The following is a 22273-nucleotide window of genomic DNA, read 5'->3' on the forward strand; positions in this document are numbered from 1 at the left end:
GTGAGAATGTTTTTCATAGCTTTTAGGCTTGCCTGACCACTACGCCGCATATCTCTCTATGGTATTTATATTGTGTATCTATTGAACTATAATTTGCATCCCCAGTTAACTGATGTGTTGTGATGCTTGCTTGGGTGTTAACTGCTGTGTATTTGGCACAACTTTCCCGAAAGCCAGATAACTAGACTGTATATTGGGTGTCATTAAGAACTAATTTCATTAGCTCTTTCCAGTCATGTAAGGTGAAAAAATAGATGGAACGCAATGTTTCTAAGTACTCTAGGGTATTTATCAAAGACATGCCAGTATCTCTTACCGAACGCCTCAATTTCTCTGTAGCCCCATACAGGGGCTGAAGCTGAGGGGACTGGTTTTGGCTAGATTCGTTTGAGCATGCCTGAATATCATTCAAGCTTCCCATTCGAAGTGCCTTGTCTAGATACTGTTCCCACATGTTAACTGACCTCCCCCCATTTGCCTTTTTGTTCCCTCCCGGTGGAACCATCCCTGGTTCCTTCTCCCCATCCCCCCACTTCTCCCCCCCTATGGCTCCAGTGAACCCGGTTCCCTGTGGGGGGGTGGTGGTGGGTGGTGGGTAGGGGGCGGGGTTGCTTTCCCCTTTGTGTCTGTGGGTGGGGCGGGGCTGCGCTGGGGCTGGAAGAAAAGGATCGGTGTCCAGTCCGTGTGGCGGGGAAGATGGTTGCTGCCACACCGGGTCATGTGGTCACTGTTCATCTGCAGCGTGGGGTGGTGAATATGCTGGGTCACGTCCCCCATGACTGTAACAGAGCTCCCTGCGCTGATCCCATGGACGGGGATCTCACATTTCGACTTTGTTCCTTCCCAGCGACTCGTACTCCCCCGGCTCCCGTCCCTCCCCCCTGTATGTCCCGTGAGTTTCTGTTACTATGTTGCAAGTTTGGTAATTGGTTGTATGTGTGTTTTGGTTCAGAATATGGTAAGATTTTAGCAGTAAAGTTAACGTTTCAATGTCTCTGTGAGGTTTCTATGGAAACAAAGCATCTTATGTTACCTTAACTCTGGGCTGTTGCAAGCATACGTGTTCGGGAGTCTTTTGTCTGGTCGACTTTAGTTTCAGTTTCTCGGGAGTTGTTTTTCTGCGTTTGTTTTTTTTTTTTCTCTTTTTCTCTCAGCGTGTCTGCGAGGTTTCGGGTCTGCTCCGATTGCTGTTGGGGGGGCGCGGGGTTGCTCCGACGGTTCGGGCGGCTCCGGGCACGGTTGGGGTCCTTGGTGCGGGCTGCGAGCGGCAGGCTGGGGCGCGTCTGTGGCGTCTGGCTCTGTGCGGGCGGCTCGACGGGCGCCACGTGGCTTTCAAATGGCGGCGTGTGGTGACAGGCGGTCCTAGCGCAGGTCCGGCGGCTAAAAGCGGTGAAAAGTTCCTTTGGGGTTTCCGCGGTTTCTGAAAGGTTTTTCCTTGGCTTGGAGGATCTACACTGTCGTCACAGACAGGCAGGGGTAGGTAGGAGGTGGCGGCGAGCCTCCTCCGGTGCGCCGGACGCTGCAGGGGCTCCAGTAGGGTGAACGCAGGCGATGTTAAGGCGGCGCTGGGCTCCGTTAGATGGGCACTCCCGGCACGGGTCCCTGCGACGGCAGGGGGGACACGTGCGTGGTTCGACCGTTTCCTTGCGGTTGCAGACTGCGGCACGCGTGGGGGGAAGGGCGGCAGGGTCACGACGGGGCTTTTAAGAGTGCCGCAGAGCCGGCAGGAGCGGCGGGTGGGTGGGAACTGCGGTAGTTTCTGCTAAACAGAAACCGGTGCAAGCTTCGCGGGGTCTGGCGGTCGCTGAGGATGTTGGAATGCGGCAGCGGTAGGACCGCTTTTTTTACGCACACGGCCGAGCCGTGGCAAGCGGCAGGTAACGGGACTTCCCCTGACTGTTTTAAGGTGCTCCGCGACCCGGGTCTCCGAGCTGTGGCGCACCACACTGATCAGGGAAGAAGTCCTTTCCGCATGAGATGTGCCACTGCGTCTCAGTTTGACTCACCGCTCCGGTGTAAGTCGGAGTTCGGTCTGCCCTCTCCGACCGCTTCGATCTGTCGACTTTTTCTTTTCTTCTTTCTTCTTCTCGTTTCTGTGTACTTTTCCTAATATTTAGGAGCTCCTAAACTAACTTTCCGTTTCTCAGACACCACTGAGACAATGATTACAGATGTCTACGTTTCTTGCGGTGAAAGATTCCCGTGTCGGAAAAATCGACTCAACAGAATCTACCGGCGAGTTTCCTGATTCAGGATAATCTAAACTGACTTAATATAAGTTTAAAGAGTCCCTGTTCGGGCGTCATGTGTAGGGGACGCAAGTCCTTATATAATAAGGAAAAACAACTCCTTGTGAGGTGGTGAAACAAAGAGCGTTTATTTCAAATTCGACGCTGCTTTATCCTTTAACACCTTGTGACTTCTTTAGCCAATAAGGTTACCTATGTCAGTGCATGATCCCCTGGGCTCTCTGCCCCAGCACGTACCCTGTGCCCTGGACACGCCTCCCACAGAAAACTACTCATGGGTTGAGATAAGGCAGTTTACTAAAGCAAAAGCAAAAGTTTGTGCTCACACAAGCAAAGAGGAAAATAACAAGGTTTATTCTCTACTTCCCATTAGCAAGTGATGTCTGGCCACTTTGCGGGAAGCAGGGTTTCTGCATGCGGAGAGGTTGCTCAACAGGCGACCACTGTAAACAACGAATGCCCCCCTTCCTCCTCCTTTCCTTAGCTTTTATATCTGAGTTGATGTCATATAGTATGGAATATGCCTTTAGTTAGTTTGGGTCAGCTGGCCTGGTTGTGTCCCCTCCCAGAATCTTGCCCTTGATTGGGGAAGGTATGTTACAGTGCTGATGCGGTGCTCAGCAGTAGCCAAAACAGTGGTGTGTTATCAACACCTTTTTGGCTCCCAATGCAGAGCATAGCACTGTGAAGGCTGCTATGGGAAATGAACTTCATCTCAACCAGACCCAATACAATCTCCACCCCTTATTCCATACCATTTGCATCATACTCAGATCCCACATAATTTATATATCTTCTGACTATCCCCTGTACTTTCACAGATAAATACTATTTTCCCATTTTCATGGGCTTCTTCCACCCCTTGAGATCTTGGGCTCCATTCCAACAGGATGGGCACTCAGGACAGTAGAAGTAACACAATCGATTGTTGAACACTGACACTGGTCTGACTCAGGTCATCGTGGTACTCTCCTTGCTCCTCACAATTCTTTTCTCATTGGCCTACTACTTTACTTCCTAAAACATGAAACTTACACAAAAATTATTTTCCCCCCAAGGTTAAATCTTCTTGAGGTCTCCCCATTTTCCCGAATTACCCACCAGGTACACCCTGGTCCCTGAGCAAAGACAATCCCATGGATGGGTTTACCTTTCCCCACGGGAGAAGAAACCCACACTGACTTTCGCAACCACTTCCCCATGTGTAGTACAGGCACCTTATCTCCTCCTACAGTATGTAGGGGTTTGGTTTGGGCAGGACCAGTGCAGTTGGCAGATCCCCTGTTGTTAAACATCCAAGTAGCATCAGCTAAATTTGCCTTCTAATGCTTCCATGTCCCATTACCTAATGCTCTCAACATAGTCTTCAACAGTCCATTATACCTCTCAATCATTTCAGAGGTTTGGTGGTGATAAGGGATGTGATATATGCACGCAATACCTTCTTTGCCTAAGAGTTTATAAAGTTATTTTGAAAATGAGTCCCATTGTCTAATTCAATTCTCTCTGGGGTCCCAGGTCATCACAGAATGTGTCCCTCACAGCCTAAGATGGTGTTTCGAGCAGTGGCCTGGTTTACAGGATATGTTTCCAGCCAGCCAGTTGTTGCCTCCACCATGGTGAGTATGTAGCTCTTGCCTTGGCATGTTCATGGCAGTGGTCCAATGTAGTCAATTTGTCAGGCCTCATCACATTGGAAACCCAACCACTGCCCTCTATTCCAAGGAAATTTTACTCACATGGCCCTACTTGATTGCTGCACGTGTTTCACATTCATGAATAACCTATGTGATGGCCTCCATGGTCAGGTCCACTCCTCGATCACAAACCCATCTGTATGTTGCATCTCTTCCCAGATGTCCGGATGTTTCATGGGCCCATCAAGCTATAAATAGCTCACCCTTCTGCTCCCAGTCTAAGTCTACCTGAACTATTCCGATCTTGGCAGCCTTATCCACATGTTCATTGTTCTGATATTATTCACTGTCGTGTCTTTTGGGCATGTGAGCATCTACATGATGTACCTTCAGAGCCATGTTTTTGACCTGTGCAACAATGTCCTGCCACAATGCAGCAGCCCAGATGGGTTTACCCCTGCGTTGCCAATTGGCCTTCTTCCATTGCTGTAGCCACCCCCACAGGGCATTAGCCACCATCCAGGAGTTAGCATAGAAATACAGTACAGGCCACTTTTCTTGTTCAACAATCTTTAGGGCTAGTTGGATAGTTTTCATTTCTGAAAATTGTCTTGACTCACCTTCTCCTTCGGTATCCTCCAGAGAGGGGCTGGTGGGTGATGTGGTGGTCAGAGGTCGTCTGGGGCACAGTGACCATGAAATAATAGAGTTTTCAGTACTCAGGGATGCAAAGAGGGCCATCAGTAAAACTACCCTGTACTTACACAGGGCAGATTTTGGCCTACTTAGAAGACAGATTCAGAGGGCACCTTGGGAAATAACCCTTGAAAACAAAGGGGTCCAGGAGGGATGGACGTGCTTCAAGAAGCAAGTCTTGAACACACAGGAGTAGGCTGTCCCAGTGTGCCGAAAGGCAAGCCGGTGGGGAAGACAGCCAGCCTGACCGAACAGGGAAATTTTAAAGGAAATTAGGGGAAAAAAGAGAGCTTACCGACTATGGAAAAAAAGGTTGGCTACTCATGAAGAGTTTAGGAATATAGTTAGGTCATGTAGAAAGAAAATTAGAGAGACAAAGGCACAATTGGAACTCAATCTAACCACTTCTGTTAGGGATAACAAGAAGTGCTTCTACAAATACATCTATAGCAAAAGGAGGGGCAAGGAAAACCTCCATTCTTTGTTGGACACGGGGGGGAACATAGTCACCAAAGATGAGGAAAAGGTTGAGGTACTTAACACCTTCTTTACCTCAGTTTTCAACAGTAAGACAGGTTGTCCTCAGGACAACTGGCCTCTGGAACTGGTAGACAAAGACAGGAAGCCTAATAGCCCCCCTGTAATCCAGGACAAAACATTTAGTGACCTGCTGAGCCACTTGGATCCTCACAAGTCTTTGGGACCAGATGGGATCCATCCTAGGCGGATGAGGGAGCTGGCGGAAAAGCTCACCAAGCCACTCTCCATCATCTACCAACAGTCTTGGTTCACTGGGGCAGTCCCAGATGATTGGAAGTTGGTGAATGTCTCGCCAATCCACAAAAATGACTGCAAGGAGGACCTGGGAAATTACAGACCTGTCAACCTGACCTCAGTGCCTGGCAAGGTTATGGAGTAGATCATCCTAAGTGCAAGCACACAACACCTACAGGATGGACAAGGGACCAAACCCAGCCAGCACAGGTTTAGGAGGTGCAGGTCCTGTCTGACCAACCTGATCTCCTTTTATGATCAGGTGACCCGCCTGGTGGATGAGGGGAAGGCTATGGATGTAGTCTATATGGACTTCAGCAAAGCCTTTGACACCATCTTCCATAGCATACTCCTGAAAAAACTGGCAGCCCACAGCTTGGACAGGTGCACTCTCTGCTGGGTTAGGAACTGGTTGGATGGCCAGGCACAGAGAGTGGTGGTGAATGGTGCTGCATCCAGTTGGCAGCCAGTCGCTAGTGGTGTCCCCCAGGGATCAGTGTTGGGTCCAGTTCTATTTAATATCTTTATTGATGATCTGGATGAGGGGATTCAGTGTACCATTAGCAAATTTGCAGATGACACCAAGTTGGGGGGGAACGTTGATCTGCTGGAAGGCAGGAGGGCTCTGCAGAGGGACCTGGACAGAGTGGAGAGTTGGGTTGATCCCAATGGGATGAGGTTCAAGGCCAAGTGCCAGGTGCTACACTTTGGCCACAATAACCCCATGCAGCACTACAGGCTGGGGACAGAGTGGCTGGAGAGCAGCCAGGTAGAAAGATGTAGCAATCTGAAACTCGGATATCAGCAGATAGGATTATGTAGCAGGCCGTGGACAGCAGGAGCTGGGAGAAACTCCTTACTCTGAGGAGTTTCCTCACAAGACCTATTGATATTTGACTATGTGTTTCTTTCGCCTGCGGCCCGCCAGGCCAAGAGGATGCCCCGACCTCCTGCAAGTTGAGGCCCGCCGCTCCGGGACCCTAGCCCCCTGGTGAGGCCGCCGGCGGCCCCCGTCCTGGCCCCAGTGGGAGAGAAGAGAGAAAGAGGCGGAACCTCGCCGGTGGGTGCTGCGCCCCTGTGGAAGAGGAATGGGGAGCTTCGGAGCACACAGAGGTTTACCGTTCCAGGTTTGGGGGAGGGGAAGGGTTTCGTGAGGGTCCTCAGACTGGCAGGAGTGTGAGTGGGGCAATCCTGTATGAAATGTTGCAGGTGAGCAGTGCGCCTGTAGATATGCGGCAACACAGTAGGGTAAGGATAAGGTCAGGGTGGATAATGGGTTCTTTTAAAATGCTGGGGGTCCCAGACGGGCTGGGGCCTTGAAAGGTACCCCAGCCTTGGATGGGTACAGGGGTCAGAACGGTTTGTCTGTTTGTTTTTGGCTCACCTGCCGCTACTGTCCAGGTTCGGCATGTTCTGGATATATTTGCTTTGCTTTGTTACATCCTGACAGGGTGGTCAGGACAAAGGGTTGTTCCTGGGTATTTCCTTGAGATTGTATATAGATAGGTGATAGTAAAGTAGGAAATGCAAGATATGCCCAAATCGTTCTAATAGGAATGAAACCTGTGTACCCCTATGTGGTTGCAAACTACGCTGGCGATGGTACATGCCTTCAGTAGGGTTGCCCATGCCAGACAGGTCAAAACCATAGGGTCAGATACAATACATTCTTGGGCAGGATGAGCTCGTTAGCCTTCTGGCAGTCATCCTAGGAGAAGGACAACTCTAATCCCAAACCCACTCTAATTAAACCTACGTCCTGAGGACCTCGCTGCCACCGCCCAAGTTTGCTCGACCCTGGCAGATGAACCTTAGGATTAAAGGGTGGGTTCAGTTTCACGCGTACTGCGTCTCACCTAAAAAATCCATTGTGCAGGCTTGAAGCCTTTACTCACATGGAAAAAGTCCTGTAGCGATGGGCGAGGGTCGAAACAGCAGGTGAAAGGTGCACTGGAAGCTGCAGACCCAACCCTGCATGCAGGCGGTTCAGGATATTGGTCATTTGAGACTAACCAGAGATGACAGTCTCTTGGGGCAGCACCCTGAATGACCAAGCAGCCTTTTCAAGGAGAACACTGCTTGCTCCACTTGGAGAGGGGCCTAGAAAAGGTGGCCTAAACAAAGTTCATCTCCACCTTCACCCGGTTGGTTAACCGCAGGCCAACAGGCATCTTCTTCCAATGCGGTCGCACAAAGAACAAAAGACAAAGGCATGCACCTGCCTCCAAAGGTGTACCTAAATTAACTCTAGCATGTTGGAACATCAGAACCATGCTCGATTCTGCAGATAGCGGACATCCTGAGCGATGTTCTGCTCTAGATGCCCATGAACTGGCTCATCTCAACATCGACATTGTCGCTCTCAGTGAAGTTCGCCTTCACGAGGAAGGCAGCCTCAGAGAACATGGTGCCGGTTACACACTCTTTTGGTCAGGTAAGCCCAGAACCGAAAAACATCTTTCAGGAGTCAGTTTCATGATCAAAAACTCTATTGTTCCTAAACTCGAAAATCTGCTGACAGGTCACTCTGACTACATTATCTCCCTACACCTTCCACTAAACAACAAGCAACACGTTGTCGTCTTTAGTATATATGCCCCAACTCTCCAAGCTGACTCTGCTGAAAAAGATAAATTTTACACTGACCTGCACCGCCTTACCCAAAAGGTGCCTGCAGATGATAAGATCATTATCCTTGGTGATTTCAACGCCAGAGTAGGCAAGAATTTTGAAGCCTGGAAAGGAATATTAGACAAGCATGGTGTTGGAAACTGCAACGATAATGGTCGACTTCTGATAGAATTCTGTGCGGAGCAACAGCTCACCATCACTATCTTTCAGCAGAAAAATAGTCTGAAGACAACCTGGATGCATCCTAGATCTAAGCATTGGCACCTCATCGATTATGTCTTGGTGCGCCGGAGAGATGGCCGTGATGTCCACCATACCCACGTGATGACCAGCGCAGAATGCCAAACAGACCATCGGTTTGTGCTCCGTAAACTCAACTTCAATCTCAAATTCAAACCTAAAAGGGGCAATATCTCAAGAAGACTCCAAGTTAACAATCTCCAATCAGCCACAGTGAGAGACAGATTCCAGGCAAACCTTCAAACTAGGCTCGAAAACCATTCCACAGATTCTGCAGATTCCTCTCCTGAAACAATTTGGCACCATATTAAAAACAACATCCTGCAATCCTCTGAAGAATCCTTAGGGTTCTCCCTCAAGAAGAACAAGGACTGGTTTGATGAAAACAATCAAGAAATCCAGGATTTGTTGAGGAAGAAGAGATCTGCTCACCAAGCACACCTTGCACTGCCATCCTGTCATGCAAGAAAAATAGACTTTCGTCTTGCATGCAGCAAGCTCCTACAGAAACTCTGTGACATCCAGAACAAGTGGTGGATCGATCTAGCTGAAAAAACTCAATTATGTGCAGATACGGGTGATCACAAAGGATTCTATGAGGCCCTGAAAACAGCATATGGGCCTACATACCAGGTCCAAAGCCCTCTACTCAACACTGATGGTCAAACGCTTCTAACAGATAAAACCTCCATTCTGAATCGATGGTCTGAACACTTTCAGATTCTTTTCAGTACCAACTGTGCAGCCCAAGACTCAGCAATTCAGTCCATCACACAACTGGTGAAATACAAATTGGATACTGCCCCCACTTTAGGAGAAACCCTCAAGGCCATACAGCAGGTGAAAATTGGCAAGGTAGTTGGGGTTGATGGAATTCCACCTAAAGTCTGGAAACATGGGGGCCAAGCACTCCATGCTAAATTTCATGAGTTTGTGGTGCACTGTTGGGAACTAGGGGAACTCTCATCAGACCTTCATGATGCAGTCATCATCACTTTGTATAAGAAGAAAGGTACTAAATCAGACTGCTCAAATTACCGTGGTATTACTCTGCTCTCCATTGCTGGCAAAATCCTGGCAAGAATACTCTTGAACAGACTAATACCCGCTATAGTAGAAGGAATTCTACCTGAAAGTCAGTGTGGTTTCAGAGCCAACAGGAGTACCACAGACATGGTATTTGTTCTCAGACAACTGCAAGAGAAGTATAGGGAACAGAACAAAGGTCTCTATGTAACCTTTGTCGACCTCACCAAGGTTTTCAATACTGTGAGCATAAAAGGTCTATGGCAGATTCTGGAACATTTAGGTTGTCCCCCCAAGTTCCTTAAAATGATCATCTCACTCCATGAGGATTAGCAAGACCAAGTCAGATATGGCAATGCACTTTCTGAGCCCTTTCTAATAACTAATGTTGTGAAACAAGGTTGCATTCCCACACCAACCCTATTCACAGTCGTCTTCAGCATGATACTCCAAAGGACCATGGCAGACCTCGATGATCAGGAGGGTATCTACATCGGATACCGTACTGATGGAAGCCTATTCAACCTAAGGCGACTGAAGGCCCACACTAAGACTTTAAACCATCTTGTCCAGGAGCTGCTTTATACTGATGACGCCGCCCTTGTTGCCCACACAGAAGCAGTTCTGCAGCATTTAACATCCTGCTTTGCAGACGCTACTGAGCTCTTTGGGTTTGAAGTCAGTTTAAAGAAGACAGAAGTTCTCTATCAACCTGCACCTCAGGAAGTCTTCCATCATCCCCATATCACCATTGGCGAATCAGAGCTCAAATAAGTCCAACAGTTTAATTACCTAGGTAACCTCATCTCCTCGGATGGTAAGATTGACGGAAAGATAGACAACAGGTTAGCAAAGGCATATAGTGCTTTTGGAAAACTCCATAAAAGAGTTTGGTGAAATAAACACTTGAAGAAAAGTACAAAGATTAGTGTTTACAGAGCCATAGTGTTGTCTACTCTCTTATATGGATCTGAATCATGGGTTATCTACCACCACCACCTGCGTCTTTTAGAACGCTTCCATCAACACTGTCTCCGCACAATCCTAAACATCCACTGGTCAGATTATGTGACCAATACATCTGTTCTAGAACAAGCAGCAGTCACAAGTATTGAGGTCATGTTACTGAGAACACAGCTGTGTTGGGCAGGGCACGTCTCAAGGATGAAGGACCATCGCCTCCCTAAGATCTTGCTTTATGGTGAACTTGCCACTGGCTGTCGCAAGAGAGGAGTCCAAAAGAGAAGATACAAGGACTCCCTGAAACAACATCTCAGTCTTGGCCATATTGATCATCATAACTGGTCTACTCTGGCCTCCAATTGGGAGGTCTGGAGACACACCATCTATAACGCTGTTGATGCTTTTGAGAAAGCACGCAGGATCACTCTTGAGGAGAAAAGACAACACAGAAAGAATTGTGCCTTGCAGAATATACCATCTAATGAGTCTTTCTGCTGTGCCTTTTGCAACCGGACATGCCTATCTCGTATTGGCCTTTTTAGCCACCAACGCGCTTGCAACAAACGTGGATAGAGCCCTTCCCAAATCTTCGTGAAGTCTAGCCTTCATGATGTGTTTCTTTGGTACTTGAATCACTGCTTTGATGAGAATATAACCTGTAAAACATAAACATATTTCTGCCTCATGTTCAATTTAAAATTCACAACCATATAATTCCTTCATAAACATTCATATAGTTCAGAGGTAATACATACACTCCCCCTATTTTGAAAGCAAATATGCAGATGACACTAAGTTGAGGGGGAGTGTCGATCAGCTGGAAGCCAGGAGGGCTCTGCAGAGGGACCTGGATAGGTTGGAGAGTTGGGCTGTTTCCAACAGGATCAGGTTCAACAAGGCCAAGTGCTGGGTCCTGCACTTTGGCTACAACAACCCCATGCAGCGCTACAGGCTGGGGACAGAGTGGTTGGAGAGCAGCCAGGCAGAAAGGGACCTGGGAGTTTGGACCGACAGGAAGCTGAACATGAGCCAGCAGTGTGCCCAGGTGGTCAAGAAGGCCAATGGCATCCTGGGTTGTATCAGGAACAGTGCGGTCAGCAGGACCAGGGAAGTGATTCTTCCCCTGTACTCAGCGCTGGTGAGGTCATACCTGGAGTACTGTGTCCAGTTCTGCGCCCCTCAGTTCAGGAAGGATATTGAGGTGCTGGAGCAAGTCCAGAGAAGAGCAACGATGCTGGTGAAGGGACTCGAGCACAAGTCCTATGAGGAGAGGTTGAGGGAGATGGGGTTGTTCAACCTGGAGAAGAGGAGGCTCAGGGGAGACCTCATCACTCTCTACAACTACCTGAAAGGAGGTTGTAGCCAGGTGGGCATCAGTCTCTTCTCCCAGGCAACCAGCAATAGTAGGACGAGAGGGCATGGTCTTGAGCTCTGCCAGGGGAAGTTTAGGTTGAATATTAGGAAGAAATTTTTTACAGAGAGAGTAATCAGACACTGGAATGGGTTGCCCAGGGAGGTGGTGGATTCACTGTCCCTGGAGGTTTTTAAGATAAGACTGGATGTAGCACTTAGTGCCATGATCTAGTAACCATGGTGGTGTTGGATCAAGGATTGGACTTGATGATCTCAGAGGTCTTTCCCAACCCAGTTGATTCTATGATTCTAGATCAATGACTTGTTGTGTGGGACTCTACACAGCAGTTTTCCATCTCCGATGGTTTCCTACCACATGGCAGGATCCATCAGTAAACAGAGTATAGTCTCTTTCATTTTCTGGTAACTTGTTATATGGTGGTGCTTCTTGACGAGTCACCTTTTCAGGCAATGCTCCAAGATCTCTGCCTTCTGGCCAGTCCATAATCCCTTCCAGGATTCCTGGGAAATTGGATTTTCACATTCAGGCTTGTTTGTGTAATCAATGCTACCCACTTACTCCATGTAGCCCTGGTCACATGATGTGTTGAGGTTATGTTTCCTTTGCACATCCAGTGCAGTACGGGCAATCACAGTGCCAAGAGGAGACATGCTTTTGTCCCAATGACTTCTGAGGCGGTTTGAACCCTCTTATAGGCTGCTAATATCTCCTTTTCAGTTTGAGCGTAGTGGGTTTCTGATCCTCGATAATCTCGGCTCCGAAACCCTAATGGTCCACCTCAGGTTTCTCCTGATGTTCTCTGCCAGAGGCTCCAGTTGAGACCATGCTCCCCAGCTGTCATATAGAGGATATTTTGCATGGTTGGTCCTGTCTGAACAGACCCAAAGTCTACCACACAGGCTATCTCCTGTTTGATCTGTTCCAAGGCCTGTTGTTACTCAAGGCCCCACTCAAAATGGTTCTTCTTCCAGGTCACTCAATAGAGGGGGCTCACGAGCTGACTATAACCTGGAATGTGCATCCTCCAGAACCCCATAAGGCCTAGAAAAGCTTGTGTTTCCTTCTTGTTAGCCAGTGGAGACATAGTTGCTATTTTGTTCACTACATCCAGGGGCACATGATGGCATCCATCCGGCCATTTTATTCCCAAGAACTGAATCTCCCGTGCAGGTCCCTTTACCTTACTTTGTTTTATGGTAAAACCATCTTTCAGAGGAATTTGGACTATTTTCCTCCCTTTCTCAAAAACTTCTGCTACTGTCTTGCCCCACACAATGATATCATCAATATATTGCAGGTGTTCCTGAGCTTCCCCCTGTTCCAGTGCAGTCTGGATCAGGTCACGGCAGATGGTTGGGCTGTGTTTCCACCCCTGGGGCAGTCAATTCCAGGTATACTGGACGCCCCTCCAGGTGAAGGCAAACTGTGGCCTGCACTCTGTTGCCAGAGGTTGCTTTTGACTGCAGCTAATATTGAAGTTCCAACATATCCAGTACAGCAGCACTTAAAGATGGCATGACTTCGTTCAGGTCACAACAGTCCACTGCCATCTTCCATTCTCCATTAGACTTTCACACTGACTGTATGGGGTTGTTAAAGGGTGAGTGGGTCCTGCTGATCACTCCTTATTTCTCCAGTCAACTAATTAATTAGTTTATGGATGGGAATTATGGAGTCTTGGTTGGTGTGGTATTGCCGTTGGTGCACTCTCCTGGTGGCAATTGGAACTTGCTGGTCTTCAACTTGCAGCAATCCCACGAAGGAAGGATCTTCTGAGAGGCCAGGCAGGGTAGATAATTGTTTGATCTTCTCTGTAGCCACAGTAGTTACACTAAAAGTCCATCAATCCCCTTTTGGATCTTTGAAGTACCTTCTCCTGAGGTAGTCGATGCCAAGGATCCAAGGGGCCTCTGGGGTGCTTTTCCCTGTTAAACTCACATCAACCTCTAATACAGACAACTCGTGGCATTCCCCTGTCACTCCAGAGATCCAGATGGGTTCTGCACTTCTGTGCCTCGATGGCATCAGTGTGCACTGTGCACCAGTATCCACCAAAGCTCTGTACCTCTGTGGATCTGATGTGCCAGACCATCGAAACTACAGAGTCCAGTATGTCTGGTCATCCCTTTCCTCCTGGTTGAAGGCAGAGATCCTCTATTCCTATTCTGAGTACTCACTGTCTGACCTTTGCAATGCCAGATCAGAAGTCCCCTCACCAGGATCAAAGGAGGCAATTTCTGTCCTTCTATGTCTGGGAGATCACTGATTGTCTTCTTGTTTCTCTGTGGCAACTACACTGACAGGTTTCTTGGGTGACCCTTTCTTACCATCTCTCTTCACTCTCAGTTCATGTACCTGGGCTTCCAGTTCAAAGGTGGGTTCATGTATCCGGGCTTAATTAGATGTTGATACTTTTGGGTTGTGTTTGGCCCAGCCACCTGTGAGAGTCTATCCTTTTCCTGCCAAGTTATGAGAAAACAATTACTGATAAACAGGAACTTTGTCCTTGAAGGAAACATTTTGTACAAACTACAGTTAATTGGTGTCTTACTATTGGTTGATGGCCTTCCAAGGGCATTTGAAGGAGAAAGTGAAGAGGAGGGTGATGAAGTATGCCCCCAGACTCATTTAGAAAAGACCCCCTGAGGTATAGCGCGCAAGTGCAGGGGGAATTCCAAAGTACACATGCAAAGTACACCACTTACATAACGGGGGTGCTGACCACACCTGCCCAGGTAGACGTCACCAATTAATTGGATAAAAAGCGAATGGCTCGTGCTCAGAGGGGGCTCACGCTTCACACAAAGGGTCACGTTGCCTTTTGTGGGGACGCCCGTTATGTGCTATGGAGGATTCTTGGCATTCGGAGTTGGTAAGATAACCTCATAAGTGACACCTGAGTGAGTAGGGTCTTGCATTCAGGGTTTATTTCCCTCATTTTTCTGTTTCTCTCGGGTTCCCATTTACTCGGCCACTTCTTTGTAATAAATATTGGGTTTTGAGCTTTCAACAGTGTTTTTTGGTTTCAATCTCGGCATCCTTCTGAACTCTCCCTGGAACAGTTCACCATCCCACTTCTTCATGTCTTCCCCCTGGTCACACAGAAAGAACCAGAGTGCACCACATGGCCTGTGCTTGGGGCTTCCTTTCCCCTCTGATTGGAGCAGGAGAGGACTGATCTCTTGGGTTGTCCCTGACATCTGAGGTGCTGGTCCGTAGGGATGTGGATGTACTCAGAGTTTCCTCTACGTTCTGGAGCCAGGAGGACATCACCTCTACAGCTGGTGTATCCATTTGCAGGTAATACAATGCTACCAAGCTGTTGGAATATGATGCAGGGGCACTTTGAAACACCTTCCTCCACATGGCCTGTGTGCAAGGGACATCCTCTGGATCTTTAGGGACATTATCACTTCTTAGATTACTATAAACAATTTCCAGCACTGCTAATTCTCTCAAGTACTGGATAGCTTCATCTGCCCTGGTCCACTTTCCTGGGGAGTTCAGTAGATCTTCCTTAAATGGATACCTTGCCCTCATACTTGAGAGGAGTTGTCTCCAGAGACTGCAAATTGTTCTTTCTTTTCAAATTCTTCTTTCAATTCCCCAATGTGTAGGAAGGGATTCCAGCTGTTTGGCTTCATGACCTTCCAATTGTTCACTTATCTGCTCATTATCCCTGCATCAAAGCAGTCAGGTAGGAATCCGCTCACCAGGTTGGTGGTTGGAATCTTTTCACAAGTCTTGAAATTCTGATGAGGTCAGGGACCAGGTAACTTTGGTTTCCTGTTTGATTTGTCTCACTCCTTTTGATTTCTTTGTTGAAGCGCCAGCTTCTTGATCTTTCTCCTTGCCTCCTGATTCTCCTTCTTCTTCTTCCTTCTCCCTTACTAATTTTTTATATGGACCTGTAGCTTGCCTTATCCATTTTTTCTTTTTCACTACTAGGGCAATTGCTGTATTTGTTGTAAAGTCCCTGTCTCAGCCATAGTGTCCTCCAATGCAGTTTGGGTCCCTGCCTCCACTACAGTCCTCTGAGAGTACTGAACTGTGGCTTGATAGACACAGGTCAGGCCCCAGTACAGGGCGAGAAGCTGCTGGTTTTGATTGGGGTAGGCAAGGCACCTTTCCATCAGGTGATGCATCAGTTTGCCTGGGTTGAATACCTGTTCTGGTGTGAAGTCCCGGGCAATTGGAGATGATAATCACCTGTGAAGTAAAATAACATACAGGTACCCCCAAAATGCCAGGCAGTAGAAGGATTGAAAGAAAATTTATTTCTGAAATCGAGAACACTAAACTTACAAGAATAGTACTCCTAACGGTGCTGTGAAGACACTGGGCCTGAGAAAGACATGGTCTGTTCTTCTTCTGGCTTTGTCATAGCTGGCTCCTCCGGCCCTCCCCACAGGCTGTGGAGGTCCGTAGCATGTCTATGAGTGTTATGTCTCTCCTCACATACTAGAGAGTGAGCCTGAGAGCCTTTCTGGAACACAGGGGGAGAAAGCATCAGAACTGCCTTCGAGAAACATGTTTCTTTTAGGCAGGCAAGCTTTCTTAAGTGAATAACTCTGTCTCCTCATAGTGAAATCTTCCGCAAGAATATTCTATCCTCATACCACCCTAGGAACCTGCCCAAATCCTTCCACACAGCCTGTCACCCAGGAACTGGGCACCTCAGGGCACATTTCAGTATATCCTCACCTTAAGTTTTTCTCTTACACCAGGATAACACCAGATTCCACAAACACCATAGTGTGTTGACAGTATCAATTATTAACAGTATTAAACAGCTTACATAGGGATGAGCAACGACCATGGGAGACTTCATTCACATCAATTTTGGGCAGGGAGCAGGAGGTGTATTCCCTCATTGTCCCCAGAAGATGGTCCCCCAGCATAACAAGACCGTCAGTGTAGGGGAAAAGCATGGAACCATTGTTTATATTAGTATGTTCCCAAACTCAGCAAAATAAAGAGATGAGCAGTGCAGGTGACAAACTCCACGTCCCACACAGGAGCTTGTTTCTCTATAACTACTAATACTATAGCATGCAATATATATATAACTGCCTTTGTCTCACCTCACACTGGGTGCGAAAAAGACTGTGGTGAGTTAACCTTGGTTGGATGCGAGGTGCCCACCAAGCTGCTATATCACTCCCCAGCTGGACAGGGGAGAGAGAATAGGATGGAAAACGACTCATGGGTTGAGATAAGGCAGTTTACTAAAGCAAAAACAAAAGTTTGTGCACACACAAGCAAAGACGAAAATAACAAGGTTTATTCTCTATTTCCCATTAGCAGTGATGTCCGGTCACTTCCCGGGAAGCAGGACTTCAGCACACATAATGGTTTGTTAGTAGGCAAACATTGGAAATGACAAATGCTCCCCCTTCCTCCTCCTTTCCTTAGCTTTTATATCTGAGCTGATGTCATATAGTATGGAATATGCCTTTAGTTAGTTTGGGTCAGCTGGCCTGGTTGTGTCCCCTCCAAGGATCTTGCCCTCAATGGCAAGGGAGAGGAATGCTGAGAGAGTGCTGATGCTGTGCCAGCCCTGCTCAGCAGTAGCCAAAACACTGGTGTGTTCTCAACATCTTTCTAGCTCCCAATGCAGAGCACAGCACTGTGAGGGCTGCTATGGGGAAATGAACACCTCTGCCAGACAAAATACAACTGTTGATAATTCAGGCATGTTTTTATTATTGTTGAATAGCACTTACACAGAGCCAAGGCCTTTTCTGCTCCTCATCCCACCCCACCAGCAAGGAGACTGAGGGTGCACAAGAAGTTGGGAGGGGACACAGATGGGACAGATGACTGAAACTGACCCAAGGGATATTCCAGACCATATGACATCATGCTCTGTATATAGAGTGGGGAGAAGAAGGAGAAAGTGGGGGATGTTTGGAGTGATGGTGTTTGTCTTCCCAAGCAACCATTATGTGTGATGAGGCCCTGCTCTCCTGAAGGTGGCTGAATACCTGCTACCCATGGGAAGGGCTGAATGAATTCCTTGTTTTGCTTTGTGTGAGCAGCTTTTGCTTTCCCTATTAAGCTGTCTTTATCTCAACCCATGAGTTTTCTCACTTTTAGTCTTCTGATTCTTTCCCCCATACTGCCGAGGGAGAGTGAGTGAGCATCTGTTTGGTGCTTTGTTAAACTATGACAGTGTGGCTCTTTGGTGAGTGGCAGCAAATTTGTGCCTTGGGTTCTCATTATTTCTAGCACATGAGACTTAGGAGTGTCAGGCACATAACAAAAGCATTAGGTGTTTGAGTTTAACTCCATTAATATCTGTCTGTGGCTCAGAGTTAAAATTATTTATCTTTACAGTAAGGATCAATTGAACCGATCCATTCATTACTCTAGAATATTATTAACACTTGCATTTAGGCAGAACATCCTGTTTAACTAGTACCAGATGAGTCAGACTCGATTACAAAATTTTTTTTGTCACAAGCCACAAATACATTTAAGAACTATTTCAGTGTTAAAAGGTATTTTATATTAGAGCTAATGGTTAGCACAATCGAAATATTTCACAGTGACAATATTCTCACTAGTGATGCCACAACAGCAAAACAAAGGCTCAAGTTTGATTTAAATTTTAAATAGTTTTTTAATGGCCACACCTCACTAAAATACTTATGATGAATATTGTCCACGTCTACCTTTATACATGATGGTCATTAATATAAACAATAGAGAACTTAAAAAAATACAAAAGGGCATACTGAATCATTTAGAAAAATACTTATTTGTAATTAAAGTTTTGTTATGAACTATTGTGATCTTTTACAGCTGCAGATAATGAAAATAATAATTATTCTGCAAATTTACAGCACTGAAATGGAAAATTAAAGATAATAATTTAATTCTTTTTTAGATTGTAGAAGTGTCTGTCTTTTCTTAAAGAGTACAATATGGTTAGTGTTAATTCTAAAAGTCTGAAAATATCCCTTTGTTAGGTAAGCTGCTGCAATAAGTTTTCATGTACAGAACTTGTACTGAAAGGGAGAAAGCAGTAAGAATAAAAAAAAAAAATCAATAATCCTTATAGTATGTATGTAAAAATCTATAGCCATACAGTGAAAAAAACACTACAAAGCTATGTAAACACAAAGGGGTAAAATTCTGTTGTGTCAATTACTGCAATGCAGTACCTTTTGAATTTTTTTTTATGTTAAAAAAAAATGTCATCTTGGTACATGCTGTTGCCAATAATGTGGTTCATGTTGGTAAAACCTGCAACTGCTACTCAGAGACTGAGCACTGCATAAATTACAGCTGCAGCCTTGGTCTTTCTATTTCATATCTCTGAAAATAGTCAGCCCATGTAATAAACAACTAACAGGAATTTGTTTCCCAAAAATGAGCTCTGCTACCTTTTTTTCCACAGCAAGTAAGCTGAATGTTTGTGATAGGCAAAACAAAACTAGATATTACTCTGGGTAGTACAGAAGAGGAAAATTCAACTCTTAACTAGTGAAAATTTTATTCAATAATCTATAATTAATTTTATAAGTCTATATTATATAGTATATCTAACAGATACCATCAAGGAGCATGTATGCCCTTTGACATATTACACAATATAGTAATGGTCCAAATCCTCTCAACTAAGACGACTTTAGACTTTAGATTTCTATTGTTTAATTATAATTTATTTCTGATAATTTTATTCTAATAAATACGAAACAATTTGAAATAAAAACCCCTCCTTTGCTATTGGGAAAGCGACATGACAAATTGTTTATGAACAAGGAAACGTTTGCATTACCTATTAAAGATTCTTTAATATAAAAAGATTAGAAATGTCTAACAGACTAGTGACAACTTCATTTTAGACTGTATCTGTATGAAATTCTTGTTTTTAATCATTTGGTAGTTTCCTTGTGAAGTATTTTCAACTCTTTCTACTAATAACATGTGACGTCATACAACCCCTCTATTCTCATAGTATGAGACTCACTATAAAAGCTGCTCTTGTCCCTGAGAAATACAGTATTTCATTCCCTGCTTCCAGATCTGCAGAGGTGACTTCTGCTTTTTCTGCTTCTCCCTACTTTAGCAACACCCATCTTAGCATGAGATGTGGCTTTTTGCACAGTGAAGAAAACACCATTAACTGTGAAAACAAAAAGGTGCGAAAATATTTCTGTTTAGAAAGATTCCAGTGGTGAAACAGTAAAAAGGCATTTCCCATGGGAACAATTACTAACTAGATTCTGAGGAATTATTAATCAATTTGGTTTAATGTTTTTTCTGTACATGAGAATATTTTGGAATACTGTTACTATTCCTCACAAATCGAATAATGCATTAGAATTCTGCAAGCTAGTTTCATAAAAACAGCCTCCTATCATAAATTAAATTAATAAAAGAAAATAAACATAAGAGAAAGATTTACTTATTGAGGAACACCAGTTTTAGATAAACATATTTGAAAACACAGCAGGGTTTAATATGTCCCTAAAAAGTTCAGTTGTTTTAGTTTTTTTTCTGTTTGCAAATCTGCTGCTTTTGTTACTCTCTGGAAAGGCAAACTGCTTATGAAAGGCTTGTGGCAACATAGTCAAAACAAACGCTTCTGAAAGGTTTCAATAGCACTTTTTCAATTTACAAAATGTGAAAACATCTTTCAATTAATAAAAAAAACAGGCTAATATACACGCATTTTTTTAAAAAAAATCTTTGTGAAGGAATGTAGTGTAATTGCCCAGACTCATACCCATTCACTCCTCAGATACTGGTAGCTATCTCCTCTTGACACAAGCCTCTCTATATTAACCCAGAGAAATGCATACATGACCAGTTAGCCCAAGCAAAATAGTCATTCAGCTTTCCCCAAATTTAAACTATCACAAATTACCATTCGGACAGTATTAGAAAGAAATTGAAGCATACATGGAATAAACTATATTTTCTTTTTATATTAAAATGTACTCTTGAAAATGTGTTTGGCACAGTGCTAAATCATATAGTTAATACTAAATACTGCAGGATACAATAAACCCCTGGAGTTAACTTGTGTTTACACCCTATAAGGGATAAAAATAAAAAGACACCAATTATTCAGAAGTCAGCCTATAAAAATGGTATAAACAATATTTTATGTCTTGTTTTGAAAACCACTAATATAGTAAATTTTACATAAAAGGCTGCAGAATAATATAAATGGTTTTAAACAGATCTTTACAATAAGAAATTCAAATGGAAACAGACAAGTAACAAAGAGAAGTAAAAAAATTTATTGCAGTATTCATTCCACCAGATTTGCTGGGGATCCCTTTTCTTGTATTATTTCAGGGTGACCTAATACATTAAAATCTACATTTACAAAACCTCCTCCTGCAGATAGGTCATAGATACTGCATGCAGTTTTTTTCTTTCTTGTTTTTTTTCTTCAACAGAAAAAAATTATATCCGGGAGATTCTACCATTTTACAGCCTGTAAAAACAGTGCTTCCCTGGAAACTGGCTATGCTAAAGAAAGCCATCCGCTGCTAGGTTAAACTCCAAGAACACTTTATTAAGAACATTAACAGACTAATTTCCAACATTCACTTGTTTATGTTTTTAACAGAAAGGTTTTTTCCAAGATATAAACAAATTTTTAAACTATAATACAGTGGGAGTAAAAATGAACTGAGAAGTTTCTGCTGCACAACAGCGAAGGAAGCTCCCACATAAATGTTTACCAAACATTTCCTTCTTTTTTTCCTGCATCCCAGGTTCCATTCTTACTCTTCATTTAACTGATTTTTTTTTGCCAGAAAGTTGATATTTCAAGTTTTTCTGTTATTTCAATTCCTGTAAATTTGGTTGCAAGTACAAATTCATTAGTTGGAAGTTCCATCCTTGGCAGCATACAGCAATCGTAAATTCTGAACAACTTTATTAGTCAGCTTATTAGCACTTGTTAGAGCAATTTTTTTGTAAATAATGTCTGACTCTTTAATAGTGTCTACCCAAGGCACCAGTTTGCGGCCATCACGGCGCTTAGCCTCAGTCCAGGAGCCACTGTAGGAGCCTGCCATCCACTGAACACTGAAGCCATTGCTGGTTTTCTGTACTACTCTTGCAATTTGTGGTCGGTCTTTGTACTTTGGACAGCAAATAGCGATGACATCCATGACATCAACACTTTCATTCATCTGTGCTGCCAACTCTGTAGAGTCTGAATTTCGTTTTGACCTTCTCAATGACTAAAACATTGGGGGGGAAAAAAGACCAAGTGTTACACAAAAGAACTTTAGTGAAATTATTGCTTTTATTGCTTTTAATCCCTTGACGCCGGGAGTTGGGATTTCCCAGCACACATTCCACTGCCGGCAATGAGACGCACTGCGACCGCCAGCGCCAAGGGGTTAACATATCCTTGTAAAATCACATACTCTTAATTTGTACCCGTGTCTTTATCTCTTATTGATATATAAAATTATATATACACACGAATCATAAAGCTACATAAAAACTTGGCAACAATAAAAAGGATAACACACAGTACATTCCAAAGGAAAATTAATAAATTTTTATATGGGATAAATCTCATTTTCTAGTTTGTTTTTTTATTGTTTTTTTCTGTTAAACTTTCTACAAAAGTTGTATAAATGGTTAAGTAGAGAATCTCTATCTACAAAATGCTTTCATGTGGATTACATTACTTGTTGTAC

The 22273-nt window shown here is 44.7% G+C and overlaps 1 protein-coding gene across 1 annotated transcript in view; it reads right to left on the reverse strand.

Annotated features, from left to right (window-relative positions):
- Window positions 1-21439: 21439 nt before the first annotated feature.
- LOC113958776 (nipped-B-like protein) overlaps window positions 21440-22273 on the reverse strand; it is a 131185-nt gene continuing 130351 nt past the window's right edge. Inside the window, exon 46 of the mRNA XM_027667317.1 lies at window positions 21440-21805. Within this exon, the coding sequence (XP_027523118.1) occupies window positions 21440-21805 (366 nt within the window). The remainder of the gene's footprint in view (window positions 21806-22273) is intronic.

Source organism: Corapipo altera, unplaced genomic scaffold (assembly GCF_003945725.1).
Source record: "Corapipo altera isolate COAL_440 unplaced genomic scaffold, ASM394572v1 61209, whole genome shotgun sequence".
NCBI classification, from domain to species: Eukaryota; Metazoa; Chordata; class Aves; order Passeriformes; family Pipridae; genus Corapipo; species Corapipo altera.